Source organism: Syzygium oleosum, unplaced genomic scaffold (assembly GCF_021117445.2).
Source record: "Syzygium oleosum isolate NSW1041296 unplaced genomic scaffold, Sole_v2.1 Sole_v2.25, whole genome shotgun sequence".
Taxonomy (NCBI): Eukaryota; Viridiplantae; Streptophyta; class Magnoliopsida; order Myrtales; family Myrtaceae; genus Syzygium; species Syzygium oleosum.
Window position 1 is genome coordinate 2298681 of NW_026607509.1, and position 24539 is coordinate 2323219.

The following is a 24539-nucleotide window of genomic DNA, read 5'->3' on the forward strand; positions in this document are numbered from 1 at the left end:
GTTATTGGTTTTCAAGGAGGTTTGGCGTAACCGCTATGCAGGAACTAAATTAGTTATCAGGAGAAGGATAGCAAAGAGGCATGATTTTGCCTGGTTATATAGGCAGAGACATGGGATTACACATGGTGCAATGAAGTATGCACAACGTTATTCCAAACTGTTGCATAGTTCACTCAATTCTTGGTGGAAATCTGCAAGCAATTCGATGCTGTTCCAATTAGATTTGGAATACCTTCGTCTGATGAAAGATAAAGCAAAAGTGGCTTGAATTCTGCTACCTTTCCCTTTAATCTTTACAACATTCCTTTCTTTGTTATTCTGTTTCTTGTAAGACAAATATGTGCACAGAGAAGAATAAGCTCCTTTTCATTGCTTGATCCCTGTATCAGATGCCCACTCTTTCGCCCTTCTACAGGAATGAGAATGATTGGTTTAGAAGTATGTGCTGTTTTCCTCTTCTTTGAAAATTGCAGAGGCTTCTCTAATTAGCGAGAGTCCTGGTTGGTGATCCCAGTGCTTTTTGTGGAAGGGATCGTACGGGCTATGCCTTCCTCGTTCTTCCCTGCTCTAGTTATATATTAGCTGATCGCAATGACTTATAGCTTTATTTGATGCTATGAGTGGCTGGACGTTTTCTTTTCTTTATGATTTCATTTCCGTAAGATTTTGATGGTGCAACTTCTATCGAGATTGGAACTTCATGATGTTCCTTATTCGCACAGCACTATTTCGAACTTCCATTTAGCCTAACGTCCCCTGGCTTCGGAAAACTTACAGAGATTGCGGAGTATCATAGCAAGCGCGCACAGAGTATTAGTAGCCAAGAGATTGAAACTTGAACTTGGGGGTTGTGGAAAAGAACTATGCTTGATGGGAGTCACAGAGACCTCTGAGATAGATAATGAAATCAAGAAACATTGCTATAATAAGCTTATTCCATGTACCTGCACAGATTAGGTCTTGCTGTCAATGGTACGAAACTGAATGTATTTTCGGTGTACAGCAGGTTGAGTCTTGTACTCTTTGCTTTGCACGTTCTGGATCCTTCACCAAAAGTCGAAGGGCAAGAAAGAATTGCTCAAACAAATAAAAGGGAGAAGAAACGATTGCTTCCCATTCATACTTTGCCTCTTCCAGCTTGGTTCTTGTCAAGGGTGGGATGCCCACATAAGTGTACATTCGCCAGTCCAAATAGCATCTTTGCTGCTGCCTACAAAATGCTTGTGATTGCTGGCCGTATCCAAGAATGTGCTTTACAAAGCAACTATTGTCTAACATAAGAAGAGCACGACCACTAAAGTCGGGGAACGAGTGTATCCGCTAGTTGGCTGCCCAATGACTGCAAATCGGTCAATCAGTGATCGATCTAAACATATGTTCCCCTGCATTTCTCTTTGATACTTTCTTCTCTCTTTCGCTTCATCACAACAAACAAGGCAAAAGGGAGATGACTCTGTGGTAACTGTTGAGAGTCGAATCACATAGCAACGAAGCAATTTTCAGATTAATTGACCGTAGCGATTGAGATGAAAATTGCAGGGTACTGTACTTGAGTAATCATTTAACATAAGATGATTTATCCACAAAACTGGTCCTTAGAAAAATGTTTCAGTCAAGCCTTATGCAGAACAATGCGTGTCTGAAAGGCTGATACAAACTGAGCACAGTAATTCCAACAGGTATATTTCTGCGAAGGTATTTCCTTCTATAAAACTCTGTACGATATCAATCCATCAACTGTCTCAACAACCAGGTGCTTCATGCGAGCAAGAAGCAGCAGAAAGGATCTTGCCCTGGGCCCTGCAATAAGCAGGAACAATGAATCATCTGAAGTGCTTAGGGAAAATACCGATATTAAGACTCAATGAGGAAAAAGACTAACAGGACGGCTATCCACATTTTGGTAAAATAAAGTTTTCAGAGGGCATCAAGTCACGGACAACGGGCTTGTTGAGGCAAGAACTGGTCAGTTTGCAGCAAATGCTTTCATGATCACTCAGAAATTCATATCACTATTGACGTTGTATACGCACCCAATGCCAATGATGATATTTCGTCTTGAAAGAAGCTCTTGTTTTCCGAACGATTCTCTTTCTTGCTTAGGTATGAGTTTATCTTCTCAATAGCTACAAGCAATTCCTGCAGAGTAAAATGCACTATGCAAATGGGTTAGGACTAACACCAGATCTCTTTTCAGCAAATTATGGCGAGAAAGGAAACAGAACCTTGCAGTGGGAAGATGATTTTACACATCAAGAGTAACATTTATTAGCTTGCCAATGTGCTAATGCTAGTGAAACCATCTAACCTACTTCATGTCCAAAATTCTCTGGGAGGCTGTTCTAGTGGGATTAATCCAATCAAGCAAGCACACTGCTTCTGTTTCAAAAGAATATACAGTTCACGCACTACTAACCCAGATGGTCTTATGCCAGCAGCTTAATACAAATTAAAAGTTAGTGCCTGCAGTGCATCTGCTGAGAGTCCAAGACAAATGCAAAGCTAAAGTTAGAGTTTCATACCTCCCATGATGCAAGACTTTTCATGTAGGAAGGAAGACTTTCGTACTCATCTTTTGATGCCTTAACTACAGATTTTGGACCTTCAACTGGATTCAAGTGTATTGAATCACGTAAGTATAAAGTGTGGGAGTAGGAAGAGTGAACTTAAAAGAATCTAATTAACCAATAACCCATGCAAATATTTTGTATTAGTACCTTCACTTGCCCCCAAGTTCACTGTAGCAGGTTTATATTGCCCCTCCAGGTCATGGATCTTCTCCTCTTGATTTCTAATTGGGACGAGAAGGAAGATTAATAGCAGAGGAGGTTCATGCCTTAATGAAGGAAAAGCAAAAATGGAGAAGGAAAAAAGTAGACCGAGAAAGAAGGAAAAACTCAAGCATGGGCCATCATACTTTTGTGGTTGTCTCGAACATAGATTTGGCTCAACAGTCTTACCATTAGCTGAAAATGATATAGAAGGGAAAATTTGTTAGATAAAACTGCTTGAGTAATAAGTAATTCAACTGCCTCCCAGCAAATTATCTCTCTAATCATCTCAACAAGGACTAACTTGATGTTCCAAATGACAATGAAGAGATATCAAAGGAGCAAGCTTGTACCAAATGATATTCAAAAGGACTTAAAGCACAAAGCATGTCTAACACATCCTTAAAGTTCCCTCACCTTCTGAAGCTAATGTGGCCAGAGCTACATCAGATATACCAAGTCTTTTCAAGCTGATGGAGTCATCAAATCTAGAGAACTTCAGGAAGGACAAATAGACAAAAGCTGGCAAATGGTATACCATAATAGGCCATGTTTTCACTTTTCAGTCATTTAGGATGATAATTTGCATATTGCAAAGCTGACATATTGCACCACTATTTGCAACTTGGATATAATAATGCAGTACCTATACTGCCAAATGCGATGGCTCAGTGGTAGGAGTCGACAGTACATAAACTCTAAGTCACAACGAAGGAAACAGAGGAAACACTGTTCAAGATTATTTTGCTGGCACCAGCATCAAACACAACCACTAGAGTTGACAGGAGATGGACTCATGGATTTCGAGTCACTCCACTGAGGTTGCTCTTGCCGCGCTCGGCCTACTCACTACTCAGGGTAGGCTCATGAAAAGAGCCTGTACTCAAAGCAAGCCAACCGTCTAGTGATTGTTCATAAGGGATAGAAGCTCTGGCCAGGTGTGGAGTCTCTAGCCAATTGATCTATCCCACCTAACCTCTTCAGCTTAGAATTCTACAATTTGCCCAATATTTCAGACTTTGATCAAAGAAAGTTGATATATCAAAATCCGACAAGGATACAGAGAATCTTCTTCAAAACACTTCGTCGTAGAAGCCGCTGCAGTAAGTCGCCCCGCACATGAAGATGGCAGGTCAAATCCACCATTTGCTAGTGGAAAATTAGGATCAAGTTCGAGAGGGCTCGATAAATCATCGACTGTATCTTCTTCAACATCATCATCGTCAACATCTACGAAACAAAACCAGGACATCAAGGTCTGCAGATAACTGACTTGCATGATTTCATTCCTTGCAACTCCTACTTAATTTCATTTTCCTTTCATCATCGGCTCAGCAGTCTTGTCCTAACGATCCAGCATATTGATATACACTTCAACACCAGGTAAACTTCCCTTACACAATCATGATCAATCAAACACGCAGGTGGAAAAAAGGACGAGCTGAAAGTACCGGGGACGTAGCCGAAGCTCTTAAGGCGTTCTTCGAGCTGAGCGAGGTCGGTCTGGTTCTTCTTGAAGACCTCGTTGCAGTGACCCAACAGCTCCTCAAACGACACGGTCCCAAACGACATGGAGTCGAGCAAATCGAGATCCCCGCTCGCGGTGGACACGCACCGGTTCAGGCACTGAACGAAGGTCGAAGAAGCCGAATCTGCGATCCGAAACACCAAAAGATATATCGATCGACCGAGAAGGAAAGGAAAACGCACGACCCGAAATAAGAAATCATCGCTCGCACCGAGAGGGATGGGACGGCGATGGATGGATTGGTTGAGGGCGTCGACGCTGCTCTGGAGGTGGTTGCAGAAATGGCCGAGGCTTCTGCCGAGCGTCGCTATCGCCTCCTCCATTTTCTGTTCGGAGCTTTTTGCCGATTGCGAAACGCGAAGGCAGAGCTCGCTCCTGCGATTCTGAGGGAGAGCTTCCGTTGAAGACGACGGAGCGGGAAACGAACGCCTGCTTTTCGAAATGCAATTGCACGGTCTACGATGAGGGGGGATCAGGGGCTTACTCGACGGTGGGTATCTCGTCCACGTGGATCACATCGCTAGAGCGAGTTTGGCCCCAAATTTCCATTATACATAACAACTCATTTTCAGTCTATACATGAATCTCTAATTATCTCACTTTTATTTTCTAAAAAGACACTATAATATATGTAATTCTCACTCATTAAGTAACAAAAGAATATTCAATAGTATCAAATCGCCACATCAGCCATGGACGTGACGTGCATTTCTCCAGTTGGGCCACTCACGGTTGCGAAACGCGAAAGCAAGCTCCCTCCCTCCTACGCTGAGCAAGAGCTGCGTAGAAGATGACAGAGCGGGAAACAAACCCCTGCTTTTGAAATGCACGATCAATGATGAGGAGAGAAGAGGTTTACTCAACGGTGGGGATCTTGTCCCCACGGAGGCCAGAATTATAACCCCATGTAAAGTTGGTCATTTTTAAGGAAATTGGGCCATTTCAAGTTGATTAATCTCCCAAGAACCAGAACCTCTCTAACTTTAACCCGAGGATGCCTCAACCTCGAGCAGCGAGGAGAAACACAATCCAAGCCGTAATTCTACTACCCCTAAAATTCTTCATCACCACACACAAGTCTCTTTCACTTGGGTAGAACTAGCAGCATTGGTCGAATGCGTTCGATTAGGCTGCCAAGAAAAGGGTAAGAAACAGAGAAAACTAATTACATGAAGCATCCGAGTTCATTTCTCTTGGTACAAGAGCGAGGGCAAATATATCAGCAGCCTAAAGTTCACGGGCCGTGACACCATCAAAAGCCGCCTGATGTTTTTCTTGTCCTAGTGTCCACATGCTTCTAATTCGCAAGAAGTTGGCCTTGGCTCCAGTTTCTGGATCATGTATCTTTCCGAATAGCTTAAACACTCTGCAGATCCTAGGAGGCCATCAAAAGCCGCCGGATGTTTTTCTTGTCCTCGTGTCCCACATGCTTCTAATTCGCAAGAAATTGGCCTCGGCTCCAGTTTCTGGATCATGTATCTTTTGGAATAGGGCTTAAGCACTCAGCAGATCCTAGGAGCCACTTCAAGTCTTTGATGATAAGGATCGCAAATGCAGTCGATAGTGTGCATCGATTGTAAATCAAACATGTTCTATGCAAATCAAATCCTAATATTTGCACAAAACATCATTCCCAAAATCTTAGAATAAGGTGATTTTCGCAATATCACGAGCGACGAGAGGCATACCTTAATCCATGATGATTTCTTGTGAAGAAATCAATTGTGAATGAGAAATCTTTCGAAAAATAGGTTTTTCTCTCTTGACCTCTTTTCACTTTCTGACGTTCTTGATGGAAAAGAAACCATCCTTTTATTTTTTTATGGAAAAGAAACCATCCTAACAAGCACAGCCAGAATTACAATGTTATAAATGAGCGTGATGATGTCCTCATACTTCTCGTACATATTTGAGAGCAAAAGATTATGCACGGTCTTCGTAAAATTAAAGCACACCTAGACTAAGCAACACCAACAGTCACCTTGAAACCTGGGACAACTACGACAACATTGGGATGTACTAATAGAAGGCCAAGAAAATACCAATGGACTCTTTAAGTAAACCGTAGTGACCAATAGATAGAGGGAAGTTCATCTATGAAAAGTCAATCGCGGCCATGTTCAATTTGTTCCATGCTGTCAAGAAACTCTTTTCCCCTTCTGTGATTCATGAAGCCAAATAGGCTTTGTGAGGCCGTGCATCACTTGTTTTAGATTATCTAACCTAGCATAGGAATAGTGGATATGAGGAGAAATTCAAGGTTGCCAAGAACCTGAAGGCATTAGCAATCACACGACATCCGAGGCATGAAATACAAGCAATCACCATCGTCAACGCTTTATATTATTATATGGCCCTGAACTCGGCATTTCCCATTTTCTACGCGTTCAATAAGTTAACATTTTTCGTGATTTTACTTTTTGTCTCATTATGTAATTAGCTGAATCAAAATGTGACATTAGATATTCCGACAATTTAAGATTCATCAACATTGTTTGTTATTTTATAGAAAAAGGAGTTGAATACCAAGATTACGAAGTCGTTTGGAGTCTTTGCCCTTCCACCTTTGGATTTGCTTAGAAAAAGCAAAATCGAGATTTTATCGAGAACAATTGTAAACTTCAAAAAGAAAATGATATATGTTATATGTGTATTTTTACATGAATATATTTAAGTTGTAAGTATTTCGGTGAAAATAAAATTTGAAGAAAGCAAAAAAATTGTTGACCCAATTTTCACTTAAGAATGTGGAAAAATGTATAACGATAAATTAAGAAAGAGAGAAAATGAAGAGGAGTGCGCCTTCTATGGTTACTGGTGTTGCAACGTCCAGGTCGACGGCGGCGGCGACGCGCCGACGCTCAGCTCGCAAGCCGTTGCGGCTCGAGGAATTCCTCCGTGAGCAGAACCAGTGGCCGGTGGGGCAGTCGGAGGTGGCCCTGGTGACGGAGGACTGGAGGCTGAGCCAGTTCTGGCCGTCGCTAATGAAGTCCTCGCGCTCTGTTCGGGCACGCACGCTCGCGTTGCTTGCATCGCTTGCCCCACGCTTTATGCTTATCTCAAGGTGCGCCATTTTTCTGTTCCATCGGCTTTTCCGTGGTTGAAGAACTGATCGACTGTGATTATCTGAACTGCGCTCTGTGTTTCTACTTGACAATGAGCTTCCGGTTTACGCTTTTTTCCCATATTCTTGTTACTCCTTGTAAATGCAAAGGACCAACGCGAGCTCTGGTCGATGTTATTGTATATTCCTTGTAACTGCAAAGGGCCAGCGTGAGCCTCTGGTTGATGTTCTTGTTACTGCCCTTTCGGGTTCTGGTCCATGCCTTTCCTTATGTCATGTTTCGCCGCGCTTACTGTCGGGAGTGTGCATACCCTGTCATTCGAGCGATCTTATTTGGAATTGGGCTTCGCCGAGAGAATGATTGGCTCAATGCCACCCGCGCAAATGCGCTGGTCGTGTCAAAGTTCGATGACCCCATGCTAAATCAATTAAATAAGATTAGACTTCGGAATAAATGAGTTGTTTTCAAGCGACCATATTACTGGAGCAAATTTCAGATTGGAGTATACTATCCTGTTCGGCATTTTGACATATATCCTCTCCCTAGGAAAAATGAAGGGGGAATGGTCAGTTACAGATGCTATTGCTGTTTGGAAGCCATATCGCCTCTGTCCCCTTATTGTTGAACTCTTTTCCTGAAGTAGAACCTCAAGGTCGTTAGTATGTTAGTCCTTTCCACGCCGGAACACTCGAGCTTTGAGCTTTTGACTTTCTATGGTCTTTTGGCTTCCACTCGGTTATTTTATATAATGTAAGTAGTAGGTGGGTCCGTGGTATCCGGTCAAGTATCAAATGGGAAGATAGTTTTGTAAAATGTGTGAACAATCGATAGGTGTTGCATTATGCCATTTGTTGCAGTACAAGTAATATATTTTGATGCGCCTGTCAAACATACGATTTAGTCCAGCCTTGAAGTCTAAGAGAAGATTCGGCCATAATGAGATGATTTATTGTAGTTTATCAACTTTTGGAATGGGTTTACTTTTTTCATCAACGCTCATATCTCAGATTATGAAGTGTGCATTTCATTGGCGTTTCATTATGAGAAAGGTGTTTGAAGTAACATATTTGTGGTATCATATCAGAGAATTGATCCTAGTGTCTTTGTGCAACTGCTCGAGTACGACAAATGTTTTGAACAATACGGAATTGACTTCATGTTCTACGGCTACAACCAACCAGAAGAGTCGCCAACTGAAATGAAGCATGATTTCCAAGTGGTTGTTGCAGATCCTCCGTATCTGGTAAGTCTATGTGGCCTCGCGAACTATAAATGCTTAGGCCTCCCTATTCTATGTTTACCGTGTCTTATCTTGTCCCGGAACCGGAAGATCCTTTAGTGGACACTCTTATGTATCTCTTTCCATTATCGGCTGCATACATTTTGATTCCTTTCTTTATGAGCCACAGAGTGGAAAGTGCTTGGAGAAAGTTGCTCAAACCATATCTTTCCTCTCGCAGTCAAACGCTTACTTTCTTTTACTTACACGTATGTGTGGACTGTTAGTCCTCCCGTGGAACCTGTAACCTAACTTCTTGGTTTATTGTCTTTCATTTGCAGTGACGTTATACCTATGAACTGCAGCAGTTCTATTTCCCCCCCTTTTTGGAGTATGCTGGATGCCTTATATCCCTTTCTAATGCCTGGCAAATTCTGAGATGCTTGCAGGAGAAGTTCAAAAGGATAGAGCTGCAGAACTTCTTGGTTTGCATCCATGCATATTCCGGCCTAAGCATTCCAGCAAGCTTGGGAATGAATTTCGCCCTATTCACTAACTACAATCTAGGGACGCGATTGGGAGGATGGGAGCAAGAGAAATAAATAACGCATCTTTTGACGTGAATTTTGTTGGTTAGTGTTGTTTTTTCATGACAAAAGGGATGTCATAAGCTTGCCAGTTTGCCTGGAGGCATGACCCTATAATCAAGTGCAACATAGTATTTGCATTTTCTCTGCAAACTTAACCGTAGGTTGATTACCATAAAAAAAATAACCTAGGTTGATGAATGGTATAACTTTTGAGCTCAAACGTTTTTGGAGTAAATTCCGACCCTCCTCATAAAAATGATGATTTTCAAATAGTCGAAAATTATCCTAATCGAGTGTAAGAAAATCGCATCATAGATTTCTTATAGTCTGCGAACAGGAAATTCAAAGATACATATGTGAAAATTATCCGAGTTGTGTTTTTCAAAGAAATATTGCAAAGTGGCCCTTTAAACTTTCTCTTTGATTAAAAATATATATGTACATATATATTGTCAATGTACTCTTACAAAGTTTTAAAAATGAGTCAATTCACCAAAATTGCCCTACATGTTTGTATCCTAGAGTCAACATGTCATTTAAAATTCTCTTTTTTTGACGGGTGAAATAGATTACATCACCTCGACAACTAGTCCTAAATCCATATTTCTCTATCATTTCAATGCAAATTGTCATCGCGAACAGTCTTGGGTCATTGTCACTCAATCCCAAGTGGTAGTCAATTAGTCTCAATTAGCATCAGTTGGACTTGAGTAGCTTTCAGTCCGCCATGAGGTCGACAACGGTTGTCCTCGACCAGGGCTGATGTGTCATAAGTCATAGTCAATTATCCCATAATGCCTATCCTTAATCCCCCGATGGGCGTTGAGCAGTCGTGTGTCGTTGGCAGATTCCAATTTTCAAAAGATTTTACAATTTACATATATGTCAATCGAAAAAATATGAAAGATTACCACAAACATGTCAATGGGCCAGGAAACCTCATTTTTAGTTGCGGCTCCAAGCATGGGAGGCGCTTTGAAATTTCTTTTATCCTTAAATTCTAACTTTTAAATTTCTAATAATATGACACATTGAGGTGCTTCCGCTATTCTCTTTTTTTTTTTAGCTATTTATGTTGAGGCGTAAATTAACCCCCAACATAGATACTCAAATGGAATTGCAAGTTTCGACCAAACAAAAAAAGAAGGAATTGCAAGATGCAAAGTAGCCACTTTTGCTTTGCAGATAGCATCGCATACTTTCTGGAAGACTTCGACTTGCAAGAACATCGTTAATGAAAAAAAGACCGAAAATCACCAGATGAGCAATCATTTGAATTGTATGCATGATCCAAATTTAATTCATGAACGTGTAAAAAAAGAGGGGGAGTTCGCTTATATCGATGAATCAATTTATTCTCTTCCTTACGCCGATATAAATCTCTCAGACAGGAGCGATCTTGCTCCAATCTCCACCGCTTCTAGCTGTGGTCGTAGAGAGTGCGCATCGAAAACTTTGATACCAATTGATAAATAAAAAAAAACGAACTCATTTAAAGTAACCACACATATGCTCTTTATAATATCGATCGAGAGAACAACTTATACACACTTATATAAGCACACAGATATTTCTTAAAAGGTATCTTTCTAAGTATTTCTGGAGAATATATAGAGTGGTCAACCTGTTAGCCACCCATTTTTACACTCATCTTATAAGAATTTATTTTACAAGACAATATCTAGATATTTAGACATTTTATTCGCAATTATCTTCTTCTTCAACATCGGTGCTCCTGCTCAATTCCCCCGCAATTAGTTAATTATCCGCAACTCTCGTGGAACTGATTTTTTCTTTAGATTCCAAGAGATGGCGTGGCAGTTGACCATGCAAGTAAATAAAGACAATATAAGAAACATGATCTCAAAATATCAAATTTTAAAAGTCATAAACGTGTCGAAAAAAAAGGGGGGAATTTGCTCATACCGATGAATCAATTTTAATCATCTTCTTCTCCACAACTGCTCAATTCCCCGCAACGAGATATCCGCAGCTTTGTCAATGTGGGAATGAGGCGAACGCCGTCTGGCAGAGAGGACAATCCAGGACAGTCTTCAATCTCCAGTGTTCTCAGAGAAGAACAATTTTGCAGCCACTCGGGCAATACACTCAGGTTGGGACAATCCTTAATTCTTATCCTCTGCAGTGTGCTTGCAGAACCTTCGAGCCACCCAGGCAAAGAAACTATTTCCGGTAATTCCTCAATTATGAACGATTGAAGCCTCGACATGGAGCGTGGTTCATTACTTTCGCCTCCCGGCAGCTTCAAGCTCTGGCAGCCGCCAATCAAGAGATCCTCCAATGCCTTGAGATTCTTGATGCCTTGTGGTAAGGAGGCCAACTTCGGACAATAAAAAATGAGCAACTTACGGAGCGACACGAGCGATTGGATATCATCGAACAAGGCCTCCAAATTCTCGCAGTCTCCAATGAATAGCCACTGCAGAGAGGTCAAGCATCCTATTCCCCTCTTCGGGAAACGCTGCTGTTTCGTGGTTATCATCAAAACGCGGAGACTGATCATATTCTTGATGTCTGCAGGCAGTTCCTCGAGTTCCTCGCACCCACCAAGACCTAAGTACTGCAGATTGCGAAGCTCGCAGACCAATTTGGGGAGTTTCTTGATATCGCGGTTGTCATTTAAATTGAGAAACCTCAAATGCTTTAGACCGCCAATGGAACTAGGCAGTTGGTCAAAGCTAGAGCCATCTAGCCATAGCACTCGCAAGTGCTTGAATCGCGAAATGCATGTCTCCAGAAAGAACGCCTCAGAGTCAGAGGATCTCAACCCCTCACATATAATGGTGCGAACGCGGCTCAGTTTGCTCAAGCAGCGGCTTAGTTCATCTTTTGGTACACGAGATGGGTTGGGAAATGATAGATGCCGAGTCCTCGGGGAAATATCCTGCGTCCACACTTTCATGTTGGACGATTCGGTTTGTGCCACCGAAATGGCGAGTTCGTAAATGAGGTCATGCATTCTGAAGGACTGGAGCGGATATTCGTCCTCGACAACATCGAAGAAGGATCTTGACCGCAGCTCCTCCAAGTACCGCCGTCCAATCTCTTCCGGCTCCTGACTATTTCCGCTGGACTGGATAAACCCACTGGAGATCCACAGTTGGATCAGATCAAAGTTCTCGATCTTGTGATTCTTCGGGAATATCGAGCAATAAGCGAAACATCGTTTCAAGTAAGACGGCATTAGATCATAACTTATTCTTAGTGAAGGTAAAATATCAGTTTGTAATTCCCACATCTGACTATCTCTTACATATTCCCAATCGCTCCGATCGTTTTTTGCATACAACAAGCTTCCCAGAGCCTTTACCGCCATAGGATTTCCACTGCACTTGCTCACAATTTCCTTACCGATTTCCATGAGGTCCGGGTGATTCTTCTCTTGCCCTGGATTGAACGCGTACTTCACGAACAAAGTCAAAGAATCCTCCTGCGAAAGCTCGGCCAATTTAAGCGGGGGGACAGTGCCCATGATTGAGGCGATCGATTCATTCCGCGAAGTCACGATGACTTTACTCCCTTCGGAAACGCCTTCTAACAACTCTGTCAGTTCCGCCCAAGCCTCCCGCGTCACTTCCCACACATCATCCATTACAAACAAACACCTTTTGTTCTCCACCATGCTTCTTAGGCGGCTTTGCAGCATGTCAAGTTTATCATATTTTTCTTTGTGACCAAGAGACTCGACGATGTCTGTTATTATTTTCGTAATCTGGAATTTTACTGGCATGGATAACCAAACTAGGCAATCGAAATGGTTTTTTATCCCGTCATCATTGTAAACCAATTTAGCAAGGGTCGTCTTTCCAGCACCTCCTATTCCAATAATTGAAACAACTGCTATCGTACCAGCTCCACCATCATCTGATCTTATCAACAGCTCTATTATTTTTTTCTTTTCTTCCTTCCTTCCAATCACTTTTGAAGCGGGTACAAAAGAATAAGTTTCCCTTTGCGGAACTATAGTCTTTTCATCAACATCACTCGACAGGTTGAACTTAGTTTTCTCTTTATCGATCTCATCAAGTCTCGCTCTCAGTTCTCTCATCTTATGTCCCATCTTAAACTGGAAAATGAAGTTGGATATCCACGAGGACAAGTAGCGTACCTTCCTTTTGAGGGTCAAGTGCTCGGTCGACCTCGCCCGCCTCAACAAAGCTCTAGCTTCGAATTCGTCTAGCACGTCCTCGGCATCGTAGCAGAAGTCTTTAAGCTTTGACAACCAAAGCCTCACAGCTGCCTCTTTTGTTTGCTTCTGCTCAGCATCGGCGAGCACCTTCTGGATCATCTCTAGCGTGCTCTTGAGCTTCTCTCGGTCATGCTTGACGCCCCATACCAGTTGAATTTCTTCAATAGCCGATGAAGCTAGTTTCTGCACAATAGATCCGATGATGCTCGAGACGGCCTCAGCCATGGTTGTGATTGGTGTTATTGGTTTTTGAGGAGTTTTGGCGTAACCGATGCAGGAACTAAACTAGTTATCAGGTGAAGGATAGCAAAAAGAAGCATGATTTTGCCAGGTTTTATAGGCAGAGACGTAGGAATACACACGGTGCGATGGTGTATGCACAACGTTATTCCAAACTGTTGCATAGTTCACTCAATTCTTGGTGGAAATCTGCAAGCAATTCGATGCTGTTCCAATTAGATTTGGAATACCTTCGTCTGATGAAAGATAAAGCAAAAGTGGCCCGAATTCTGCTACCTTTCCCTTTAATCTTTACAACATTCCTTTCTTTGTTACTCTGTTTCTTGTAAGACAAATATGTGCACAGAGAAGAATAAGCTCCTTTTCATTGCTTGATCCCTGTATCAGATGCCCACTCTTTCGACCTTCTACAGGAATGAGAATGATTGGTTTAGAAGTATGTGCTGTTTTCCTCTTCTTTGAAAATTGCAGAGGCTTCTCTAATTAGCGAGAGTCCTGGTTGGTGATCCCAGTGCTTTTTTGTGGAAGGGATCGTACGGGCTATGCCTTCCTTGTTCTTCCCTGCTCTAGTTATATATTAGCTGATTGCAATGACTTATAGCTTTATTCAATGCTATGAGTTGCTGGACGTTTTCTTTTTCTTTATGATTTCATTTCCATAAGATTTTGATGGTGCAACTTCTATCGAGATTGGAACTTCATGATGTTCCTTAATCACACAGCACTATTTCGAACTTCCATTTAGCCTAATGTCCCCTGGCTTCAGAAAACTTACAGAGATCGCAGAGTATCATAGCAAGCACGCGCAGAGTATTAGTAGCCAAGAGATTGAAACTTGGAACTTGGGGGTTGCGGAAAAGAACTATGCTTGATGGGAGTCACAGAGACCTCTGAGATAGATAATGAAATCAAGAAACATTGCTATAATAAGCTTATTCCATGTATCTGCACAGATTAGGTCTTGCTGTCAATGGTACAAAACTGAATGTATTTTCGGTGTACAGCAGGTTGAGTCTTGTACTCTTTGCTTTGCACGTTCTTCTTGATCCTTCACCAAAAGTCGAAGGGCAAGAAAGAATTGCTCAAACAAATAAAAGGGAGAAGAAACGATTGCTTCCGTTCATACTTTGCCTCTTCCAGCTTGGTTCTTGTCAAGGGTGGGATGCCCACATAAGCGTACATTCGCCAGTCCAAATAGCATCTTTGCTGCTGCCTACAAAATGCTTGTGATTGCTGGCCGTATTCAAGAATGTGCTTTAAAAAGCAACTGTTGTCTAACATAAGAAGAGCACGACCACTAAAGTCGGGGAACGAGTGTAACCGCTAGTTGGCTGCCCAATGACTGCCAATCGGTCAATCAGTGATCGATCTAAACATATGTTCCCCTGGATTTCTCTTTGATACTTTCTTCACTCTTTCGCTTCATCACAACAAACAAGGCAAAAGGGAGATGACTCTTTGGTAACTGTTGAGAGTCGAATCACATAGCAACGAAGCAATTTTCAGATTAATTGACCATAGCGATTGAGATGAAAATTGCAGGGTACTGTACCTGAGTAATCATTTAACATAAGATGATTTATCTACAAAGCTGGTGCTTAGAAAAATGTTTCAGTCAAGCCTTATGCAGAACAATGCGTGTCTGAAAGGCTGATACAAACTGAGCACAGTAATTCCAGCATGTATATTTCTGCGAAGGTATTTCCTTCTATAAAACTCTATACGAGATCAATCCATCAACTGTCTCAACAACCAGGTGCTTCATGCGAGCAAGAAGCAGCAGCTAGGATCTTGCCTTGGGCCCTGCAATAAGCAGCAACAATGAATCATCTGTAAGTGCTTAGGGAAAATACCGATATTAAGACTCAATGAGGAAAAAGACTAAGAGGACGGCTATCCGCATTTTGGTAAAATAAAGTTTTCAGAGGGCATCAAGTCACGGACAACAGGCTTGTTGAGGCAAGAACTGGTCAGTTTGCAGCAAATGCTTTCATGGTCACTTAGAAATTCATATCACTATTGACGTTATATACGCACCCAATGCCAATGATGATATTTCGTCTTGAAAGAAGCTCTTGTTTTCCAAACGGTTCTCTTTCTTGCTTAGGTATGAGTTTATCTTCTCAATAGCTATAAGCAAATCCTGCAGAATAAAATGCACTATGTAAATGGGTTAGGACTAACACCAGATCTCTTGTCAGCAAATTATGGCAAGAAAGGAAACAGAACCTTGCAGTGGGAAGATGATTTTACACATCAAGAGTAACATTTACTAGCTTGCCCATGTGCTAATGCTAGTGAAACAGTCTAACCTACTTCATTTCCAAAATTCTCTGGGAGACTGTACTAGTAGGATTAATCCAATCAAGCAAGCACACTGCTTCTGTTTCAAAAGAATATACGGCTCACGCACTACTAACCCTGATGGTCTTACGACAGCAGCAGCTTAATGCAAATTAAAAGTTATTGCCTGCAGTGCATCTGCTGAGAGTCTGAGACAAAATACAAAGCTAAAGTTAGAGTTTCATACCTCCCATGATGCAAGACTTTTCATGTAGGAAGGAAGACTTTCGTACTCATCTTTTGATGCCTTAACTACAGATTTTGGACCTTCAACTGGATTCAAGTGTATCGAATCACGTAAGTATAAAGTCTGGGAGTAAGAAGAGTGAACTTAAAAGAATCTAATTGACCAATAACCCATGCAAATATTTTGTATTAGTACCTTCACTTGCCTCCAAGTTCAATGTAGCAGGTTGATATGGCCCCTCCAGGTCATGCATCTTATCCTCTTGATTTCTAATTGGGACGAGAAGGAAGATTAATAGCAGAGGAGGTTCACGCCTTAATGAAGAAAAAGCAAAAATGGAGAAGGAAAAAAGAAGACCGAGAAAGAAGGAAAAACTCAAGCATGGACCATCATACTTTTGTGGTTGTCTCGAACATAGATTTGGCTCAATAGTCTTACCATTAGCTGAAAATGATATAGAAGGGAAAAATTGTTAGATAAAACTGCTTGAGTAATAGGGAATTCAACTGCCTCCCAGCAAATTATTTCTCTAATCATCTCAACAAGGACTAACTTGATGTTCCAAATGACAATGAAGAGATATCAAAGGAGCAAGCTTGTACCAAATGATATTCAAAAGGACTTAAAGCACAAAGCATGTCTAACACATCCTTAAAGTTCCCTCACCTTCTGAAGCTAATGTGGCCAGAGCTACATCAGATATACCAAGTCTTTTCAAGCTGATGGAGTCATCAAATCTAGAGAACTTCAGGAAGGACAAATAGACAAAAGCTAGCAAATGGTATACCATAATAGGCCACGTTTTCAATTTTCAGTCATTTAGGATGAAAATTTGCATATTGCAAAGCTGACATATTGCACCACTATTTGCAACTTGGATATAAATATGCAGTACCTATACTGCCAAATGCGATGGCTCAGTGGTAGGACTCGACAGTACGTAAACTCTAAGTCACGACGGAGGAAACACTGTTCAAGATTATTTTGCTGACACCAGCATCAAACACAACCACTAGAACTGACAGGAGATGGACTCATGGATTTCGAGTCAGTCCACTGAGGGTGCTCTTGCCGCACTCAGCCTACTCAGGCGTGAAAGGGCCTGCACTCAAAGCAAGCAAACCGTCTAGTGATTGTTCCTAAGGGATAGAAGCTCTGGCCAGGTGTGGAGTCACTGGCCAATTGATCTATCCCTCCTAACCTCTTCAGCTTAGAATTCTACAATTTGCCAATATTTCACTTTGATCAAAGAAAGTTGATATATCAAAATCCGACAAGGATACAGAGAATCTTCTTCAAAACACTTCGTCATAGAAGCCGCTGCAGTAAGTCGCCCCGAAAATGAAGATGGCAGGTCAAATCCACCATTTGCTAGTGGAAAATTAGGATCAAGTTCGAGAGGGCTCAATAAATCATCGACTGTATCTTTTTCAACATCATCATCGTCAACATCTACGAAACAAAACCAGGACATCAAGGTCTGCAGATAACTGACTTGCATGATTTCATTCCTTTCAATTCCTACTTAATTTCATTATCCTTTCATCATCGGCCCAGAAGTCTTGTCCTATCGATCCAGCATATTGATATACACTTCAACACCAGGTAAACTTCTCTTACACAATCATGATCAATCAAACACGCAGGTGGAAAAAAGGTCGAGCTGAAAGTACCGGGGACATAGCCGAAGCTCTTAAGGCGTTCTTCGAGCTGAGCGAGGTCGGTCTGGTTCTTCTTGAAGACCTCGTTGCAGTGACCCAACAGCTCCTCAAACGACACAGTCCCGAACGACATGGAGTCGAGCAATTCGAGATCCCCGCTCGCGGTCGACACGCGCCGGTTCAGGCACTGAACGAAGGTCGAAGAAGCCGAATCTGCGATCCGAAACACCAAAAAATAAATCGATCGACCGAGAAGGAAAGGAAAACGCACGGCCCGAAGTTAGAATTCATCCCCCGCACCGAGAGGGATGGGACGGCGATCGATGGATTGGTTGAGGGCGTCGACGCTGCTCTGGAGGTGGTTGCAGAAATGGCCGAGGCTTCTGCCGAGCGTCGCTATCACCTCCTCCATGTCCTGCGACTCTGAGGGAGAGCTTCCGTTGAAGACGACGGAGCGGGAAACGAACGCCTGCTTTTGGAAATGCAATTGCACGGTCTACGATGAGGGGGGATCAGGGGCTTACTCGACGGTGGGGATCTTGTCCACGTGGATCAAATCGCTAGAGCAAGTTTGGCCCCAAATTTCCATTATACATAACAACTCATTTTCATTGACTCTCTAATTATCTCACTTTTATTTTCTAAAAAGACACTATAATATGTGTAATTCTCACTTATTAAGTAACAAAAGAATATTCAATAGTATGAAATCGCCACACTAGCCATAGACGTGACATGCATTTCTCTAGTTGGGTTGGGCCACTCACAGTTGCGAAACGCGAAAGCAAGCTCCCTCCCTCCTGCGCTGAGCAAGAGCTGCGTTGAAGATGACAGAGCGGGAAACAAACCCCTGCTTTTGAAATGCACGGTCAATGATGAGGGGAGAAGAGGTTTACTCAACGGTGGGGATCTTGTCCCCGTAAACTTAACGGAGGCCAGAATTATAAACCCATGTAAAGTCGGTCATTTTTAAGGAAGTTGGGCCATTTCAAGCTGATTAATCTCCCAAGAACCAGAACCTCTCCAACTTTAACCCGAGGATGCCTCAACTTCGAGCAGCGAGGAGAAACACAATCCAAGCCGTAAATTCTACTACCCCTAAAATTCTTCATCACCACACACAAGTCTCTTTCACTTGGGTAGAACTAGCAGCATTGGTCGAATGCGTTCGATTAGGCTGCCAAGAAAAGGGAAAGAAACAGAGAAAACTAATTACATGAAGCATCCGAGTTCATTTCTCTTGGTACAAGAGCGAGGGCAAATATATCAGCAGCCTAAAGTTCACGGGCCGTGACACCATCAAAAGCCGCCTGATGTTTTTCTTGTCCTAGTGTCCACATGCTTCTAATTCGCAAGAAGTTGGCCTTGGCTCCAGTTTCTGGATCATGTATCTTTCCGAATAGCTTAAACACTCTGCAGATCCTAGGAGGCCATCAAAAGCCGCCGGATGTTTTTCTTATCCTCGTGTCCCACATGCTTCTAATTCGCAAGAAATTGGCCTCGGCTCCAGTTTCTGGATCATGTATCTTTTGGAATAGGGCTTAAGCACTCAGCAGATCCTAGGAGCCACTTCAAGTCTTCGATGATAAGGATCGCAAATGCAGTCGATAGTGTGCATCGATTGTAAATCAAACATGTTCTATGCAAATCAAATCCTAATATTTGCACAAAACATCATTCCCAAAATCTTAGAATAAGGTGATTTTCACAATATCATGAGCGACGAGAGGCATACCTTAATCCATGATGATTTCTTGTGAAGAAATCAATTGTGAATGAGAAATCTTTCGAAAAATAGGTTTCCCTCTCTTGACCTCTTTTCACTTTCTGACGTTCTTGATGGAAAAGAAACCATCCTTTTATTTTTTATGGAAAAGAAACCATCCTAACAAGCACAGCCAGAATTACAATGTTATAAATTAGCGTGATGATGTCCTCATACTTCTCGTACATATTTGAGAGCAAAAGATTATGCACGGTCTTCGTAAAATTAAAGCACACCTAGACTAAGCAACACCAACAGTCACCTTGAAACCCGGGACAACTACGACAATATTGGGATGTACTAATAGAAGGCCAAGAAAATACCAATGGACTCTTTAAGTAAACCGTAGTGACCAATAGATAGAGGGAAGTTCATCTATGAAAAGTCAATCGCGGCCATGTTCAATTTGTTCCATGCTGTCAAGAAACTCTTTTCCCCTTCTGTGATTCATGAAGGCAAATAGGCTTTGTGAGGCCGTGCATCACTTGTTTTAGATTATCTAACCTAGCATAGGAATAGTGGTTATGAGGAGAAATTCAAGGTCGCCAAGAACCTGAAGGCATTAGCAATCGCACGACGTCCGAGGCATGAAATACAAGCAATCACCATCGTCAACGCTTTATATTATTATATGACCCTGAACTCGGCATTTCCCATTTTCTACGCGTTCAATAACTTGACATTTTTCGTGATTTTACTTTTTGTCTCATTATGTAATTAGCTGAATCAAAATGTGACATTAGATATTCCGACAATTTAAGATTCATCAACATTGTTTGTTATTTTATAGAAAAAGGAGTTGAATACCAAGATTACGAAATCGTTTGGAGTCTTTGCCCTTCCACCTTTGGATTTGGTTAGAAAAAGCAAAATCGAGATTTTATCGAGAACAATTGTAAACTTCAAAAAGAAAATATGCTATGTTATATGTGTATTTTTACATGAATATATTTAAGTTGTAAGTATTTCGGTGAAAATAAAATTTGAAGAAAGCAAAAAAATTGTTGACCCAATTTTCACTTAAGAATGTGGAAAAATGTATAACGACAAATTAAGAAAAAGAGAAAATGAAGAGGAGTGCGCCTTCTATGGTTACTGGTGTTGCAACGTCGAGGTCGGGCGGCGGCGACGTGCCGACGCTAAGCACGCAAGCCGTCGCGGCTCTCCAGGAATTCCTCCGCGAGCAGAACCAGTCGCCAGCGGAGCAGTCGGAGGTGGCCCTGTTGACGGAGGACTGGAGGCTGAGCCAGTTCTGGCCGTCGCCAATGAAGTCCTCGCGCTCTGTTCGGGCACTCGCGCTCGCGTTGCTTGCATCGCTCGCCCCATGCTTTATGCTTATCTCAAGGTGCGACATTTTACTGTTCCATCGGCTTTTCAGTGGTTGAAGAACTGATCGACTGTGATTATCTGAACTGCGCTCTGTGTTTCTACTTGACAATGAGCTTCCGGTTTACGCTTTTTTCCAATATTCTTGTCACTCCTTGTAAATGCAAAGGACCAACGCGAGCCTCTGGTCGATGTTATTGGATACTCCTTGTAACTGCAAAGGGCCAGCTTGGGCCTCTGGTTGATGTTCTTGTTACTGCCCTTTCGGGTTCCGGTCCATGCCTTTCCTTATGTCATGTTTCACCGCGCTTACTGTCAGGAGTGTGCATACCCTTATGTCATTCGAGCGATCATATTGGAATTGGGCTTTGCCGAGAGAGCAATTGGCTCAACACCACCCGCGCAAATGCGATGGTCATGTCAAAGTTCGATGACCCCATGCTAAATCAATTAAATAAGATTCGACTTCGGAATAAATGAGTTGTTTTCAAGCGACCATATTACTGGAGCAAATTTCAGATTGGAGTATACTATCCTGTTCGGCATTTTGACATATATCCTCTCCCTAGGAAAATGAAGGGGGAATGGTCAGTTACAGAAGCTATTGCTGTTTGGAAGCCGTATCGCCTTTGTCCCCTTATTGTTGAACTCTTTTCCTGAAGTAGAACCTCAAGGTCGTTAGTATGTTAATCCTATCCACGCCGGAACACTCGAGCTTTGAGCTTTTGACTTTCTATGGTCTTTTGGCTTTCACTTGGTTATTTTATATAATGTAAGTAGTAGGTGGGTCCGTGGTGTCCGGTCAAGTATCAAATGGGAAGATAGTTTTGTAAAATGCGTGAACAATCGATAGGTGTTGCATTATGCCATTTGTTGTAGTACAAGTAATATATTTTGATGCGCCTCTCGAACGTATGATTTAGTCCAGCCTTGAAGTCTAAGAGAAGATTCGGCCATAATGAGATGATTCATGGTAGTTTATCAACTTTTGGAATGGGTTTACTCTTTTCATCAACACTCATATCTCAGATTACGAAGTGTGCATGTCATTGGCGTGTCATTATGAGAAAGGTGTTTGAAGTAACATATTTGTGGTATCATATCAGAGAATGGATCCCAGTGTCTCTGTGCAACTGCTCAAGTACGACAAATGTTTTGAACAATACAGAAGTGATTTCATGTTTTATGACTACAACCAACCAGAAGAGTTGCCAACTGAAATGAAGCATGCTTTCCAAGTTGTTGTTGCAGACCCTCCGTATCTGGTAAGTTCATGTGGCCTCGCGAACTATAAATGCTTAGGCCTCCCTATTCTATGTTTACCATGTCTTATCTTGTCCCGGAACCGGAAGATCCTTTAGCGGACACTCTTATGTATCTCTTTCCATTGTCGGCTGCATACAATTTGATTCCTTTCTTTATGAACCACAGAGTGGGGAGTGCTTGGAGAAAGTTGCTCAAACCATATCTTTCCTCTCGCAGTCCAACGCTCACTTTCTTTTACTTACAGGTATGTGTGGACTGCTAGTCCTCCTGTGGAACCTTTAACCTAACTTCTTGGTTTATTGTCTTTCACTTGCAGTGACGTTATAGCTATGAACTGCTGCAGTTCTATTTTTCCCCCTTTTTGGAGTATGCTGGGTGCCTTATATCCCTTTCTAATGCCTGGCCAATTCTGAGATGCTTGCAGGAGAAGTTCAAAAGGATAGAGCTGCAGAACTTCTTGGTTTGCATCCATGCATATTCCGGCCTAAGCATTCCAGCAAGCTTGGGAATGAGTTTTGCCTATTCACTAACTACGATCCAGGGACACGATTGGGAGGATGGGAGCAAGAGAAATAGATAATGCATCTTTTGACATGAATTTTGTTGGTTAGTGTTGTTTTTCCATGACAAAAGGGATGTCATAAGCTTACCAGTTCATGACCCTATAATCAAGTGCAACATAGTATTTGCATTTTCTCTGCGAACTTAACCCTAGGTTGATTACCATAAAAAAAAATAACCTAGGTTGATGAATGGCATTACTTTTGAGCTCAAACGTTTTTTGGAGTAAATTCCGATCCTCCTCATAAAAATGATGATTTTCGGACAGTGGAAAACTATTCCAAAAGTTATCCTAATCGAGTATACGAAAATCGCATCATACATTTCTTATAGTCTTCAAGCGGGAAATTTAAAGATACATATGTGAAAATTATCCAAGTTGTGTTTTTCAAAGGAAAATTGCAAAGTGGCCCTTTAAATTTTTTCTTTGATTCAAAATATATATGTACACATATATTGTCAATCTACTCTTACAAAGTTTTAAAAATGAGTCAATTCAACAAAACTGCCCTGCATGTTTGCATCCTATAGTCAACATGTCATTTAAAATTCTCTTTTTTGACGGGTGAAATAGATTAAATCACCTCGACAACTAGGAGAAAATATTGCGTGTTCTCTATCATTTCAATGCAAATTGTCATCGCGAACAGTCTTGGGTCATTGTCACTCAATCCCAAGTGGTAGTCAATTAGTCTCAATTAGCATCAGTTGGACTTGAGTAGCTTTCATTCGGCCATGAGGTCGACAACGGTTGTCCTCGACCGGTGCTGATGTGTCATAAGTCATAGTCAATTATCCCATAATGCCTATCCTTAATCCCCCGATGGGCGTTAAGCAGTCGAGTGTCGTTGGCAGATTCCAATTTTCAAAAGATTTTACAATTTACATATATGTCAATCGAAAAAATATAAAAGATTATCACAAACATGTCAATGGGCCAAGAAACCTCATTTTTAGTTGCGGCTCCAAGCATGGGAGGCGCTTTGAAATTTCTTTTATCCTTAAATTCCAATTTTTAAATTTCTAATAATATGACACATTGAGGTGCTTCCGCTATTCTCTTTTTTTTAAGCTATTTATGTTGAGGCGTAAATTAACCCCCAACATAGATAGTCAAATGGAATTGCAAGTTTTGACCAAACAAAAAAAGAAGGAATTGCAAGATGCAAAGTAGCCACTTTTGCTTTGCAGATAGCATCGCATACTTTCTGGAAGACTTCAACTTACAAGAACATAGTTAATGTAAAAAAGACCGAAAATCACCGGATGAGCAATCATTTGAATTGTATGCATGATCCAAATTTAATTCATGAACGTGTCAAAAAAAGGGGGAGTTCGCTTATATCGATGAATCAATTTATTCTCTTCCTTACGCCGATATAAATCTCTCAGACAGGAGCGATCTTGCTCCAATCTCCACCGCTTCTAGCTGTGGTCGTAGAGAGCGCGCATCGAAAACTTTGATGCCGATTGATTAAAAAAAACAACAAACTCATTTAAAGAAAACACACATATGCTCTTTATAATATCGATCGAGAGAACAACTTATACACACTTACATAAGCACACGGATATTTCTTAAAAGGTATCTTTCTAAGTATTTCTAGAGAATATATAGAGTGGTCAATCTGTTAGCCACCCATTTTTACACTCATCTTATAAGAATTTATTTTACAAGACAATATCTAGATATTTAGCCATTTTATTCGCAATTATCTTCTTCTTCAACATCGGTGCTCGTGCTCAATTCCCCCGCAATTAATTAATTATCCGCAGCTCTCGTGGAACTGATTTTTTCTTCAGATTC

At 41.6% G+C, this 24539-nt stretch overlaps 2 protein-coding genes and 3 pseudogenes across 2 annotated transcripts; 2 read left to right on the forward strand and 3 right to left on the reverse strand.

The window, feature by feature from the left end:
- Positions 1–445: 445 nt before the first annotated feature.
- Positions 446–4707, reverse strand: LOC130134900 (uncharacterized). Its single transcript, XM_056302810.1, has 9 exons — positions 4511–4707; positions 4223–4423; positions 3833–4001; positions 3189–3259; positions 2918–2966; positions 2718–2791; positions 2523–2608; positions 2034–2139; positions 446–1800 (listed from the first exon to the last, which is right to left on the reverse strand). The coding sequence occupies exons 1-9, from the start codon at positions 4620–4622 to the stop codon at positions 1706–1708; spliced, it is 963 nt and encodes a 320-aa protein (XP_056158785.1). The 5' UTR covers positions 4623–4707; the 3' UTR covers positions 446–1705.
- Positions 4708–7054: 2347 nt separating this feature from the next.
- Positions 7055–9314, forward strand: LOC130134948 (uncharacterized; annotated as a pseudogene).
- A 1482-nt stretch (positions 9315–10796) lies between these two features.
- LOC115667998 (putative disease resistance protein RGA3) lies at positions 10797–13649 on the reverse strand. Its single transcript, XM_056302805.1, has 2 exons — positions 11100–13649; positions 10797–10966 (listed from the first exon to the last, which is right to left on the reverse strand). The coding sequence occupies exon 1, from the start codon at positions 13606–13608 to the stop codon at positions 11113–11115; it is 2496 nt and encodes an 831-aa protein (XP_056158780.1). The 5' UTR covers positions 13609–13649; the 3' UTR covers positions 10797–10966; positions 11100–11112.
- A 1682-nt stretch (positions 13650–15331) lies between these two features.
- LOC130134949 (uncharacterized) lies at positions 15332–18324 on the reverse strand (annotated as a pseudogene).
- Positions 18325–20646: 2322 nt separating this feature from the next.
- LOC130134950 (uncharacterized) lies at positions 20647–22820 on the forward strand (annotated as a pseudogene).
- The last annotated feature ends 1719 nt before the right edge of the window (positions 22821–24539 follow it).

Coding starts and splice junctions, on each gene's coding strand:
- LOC115667998 (XM_056302805.1), bottom strand. CDS start 13,608: ATGGCTGAGGCCGTCTCGAGCATCATCGGATCTATTGTGCAGAAACTA.
- LOC130134900 (XM_056302810.1), bottom strand. CDS start 4,622: ATGGAGGAGGCGATAGCGACGCTCGGCAGAAGCCTCGGCCATTTCTGC. Junction 4,424..4,510: donor TCGCCGTCCCATCCCTCTCG/GTGCGAGCGATG, acceptor TTCGGATCGCAG/ATTCGGCTTCTTCGACCTTC. Junction 3,260..3,832: donor TGTTTTGAAGAAGATTCTCT/GTATCCTTGTCG, acceptor GAAGTTCTCTAG/ATTTGATGACTCCATCAGCT.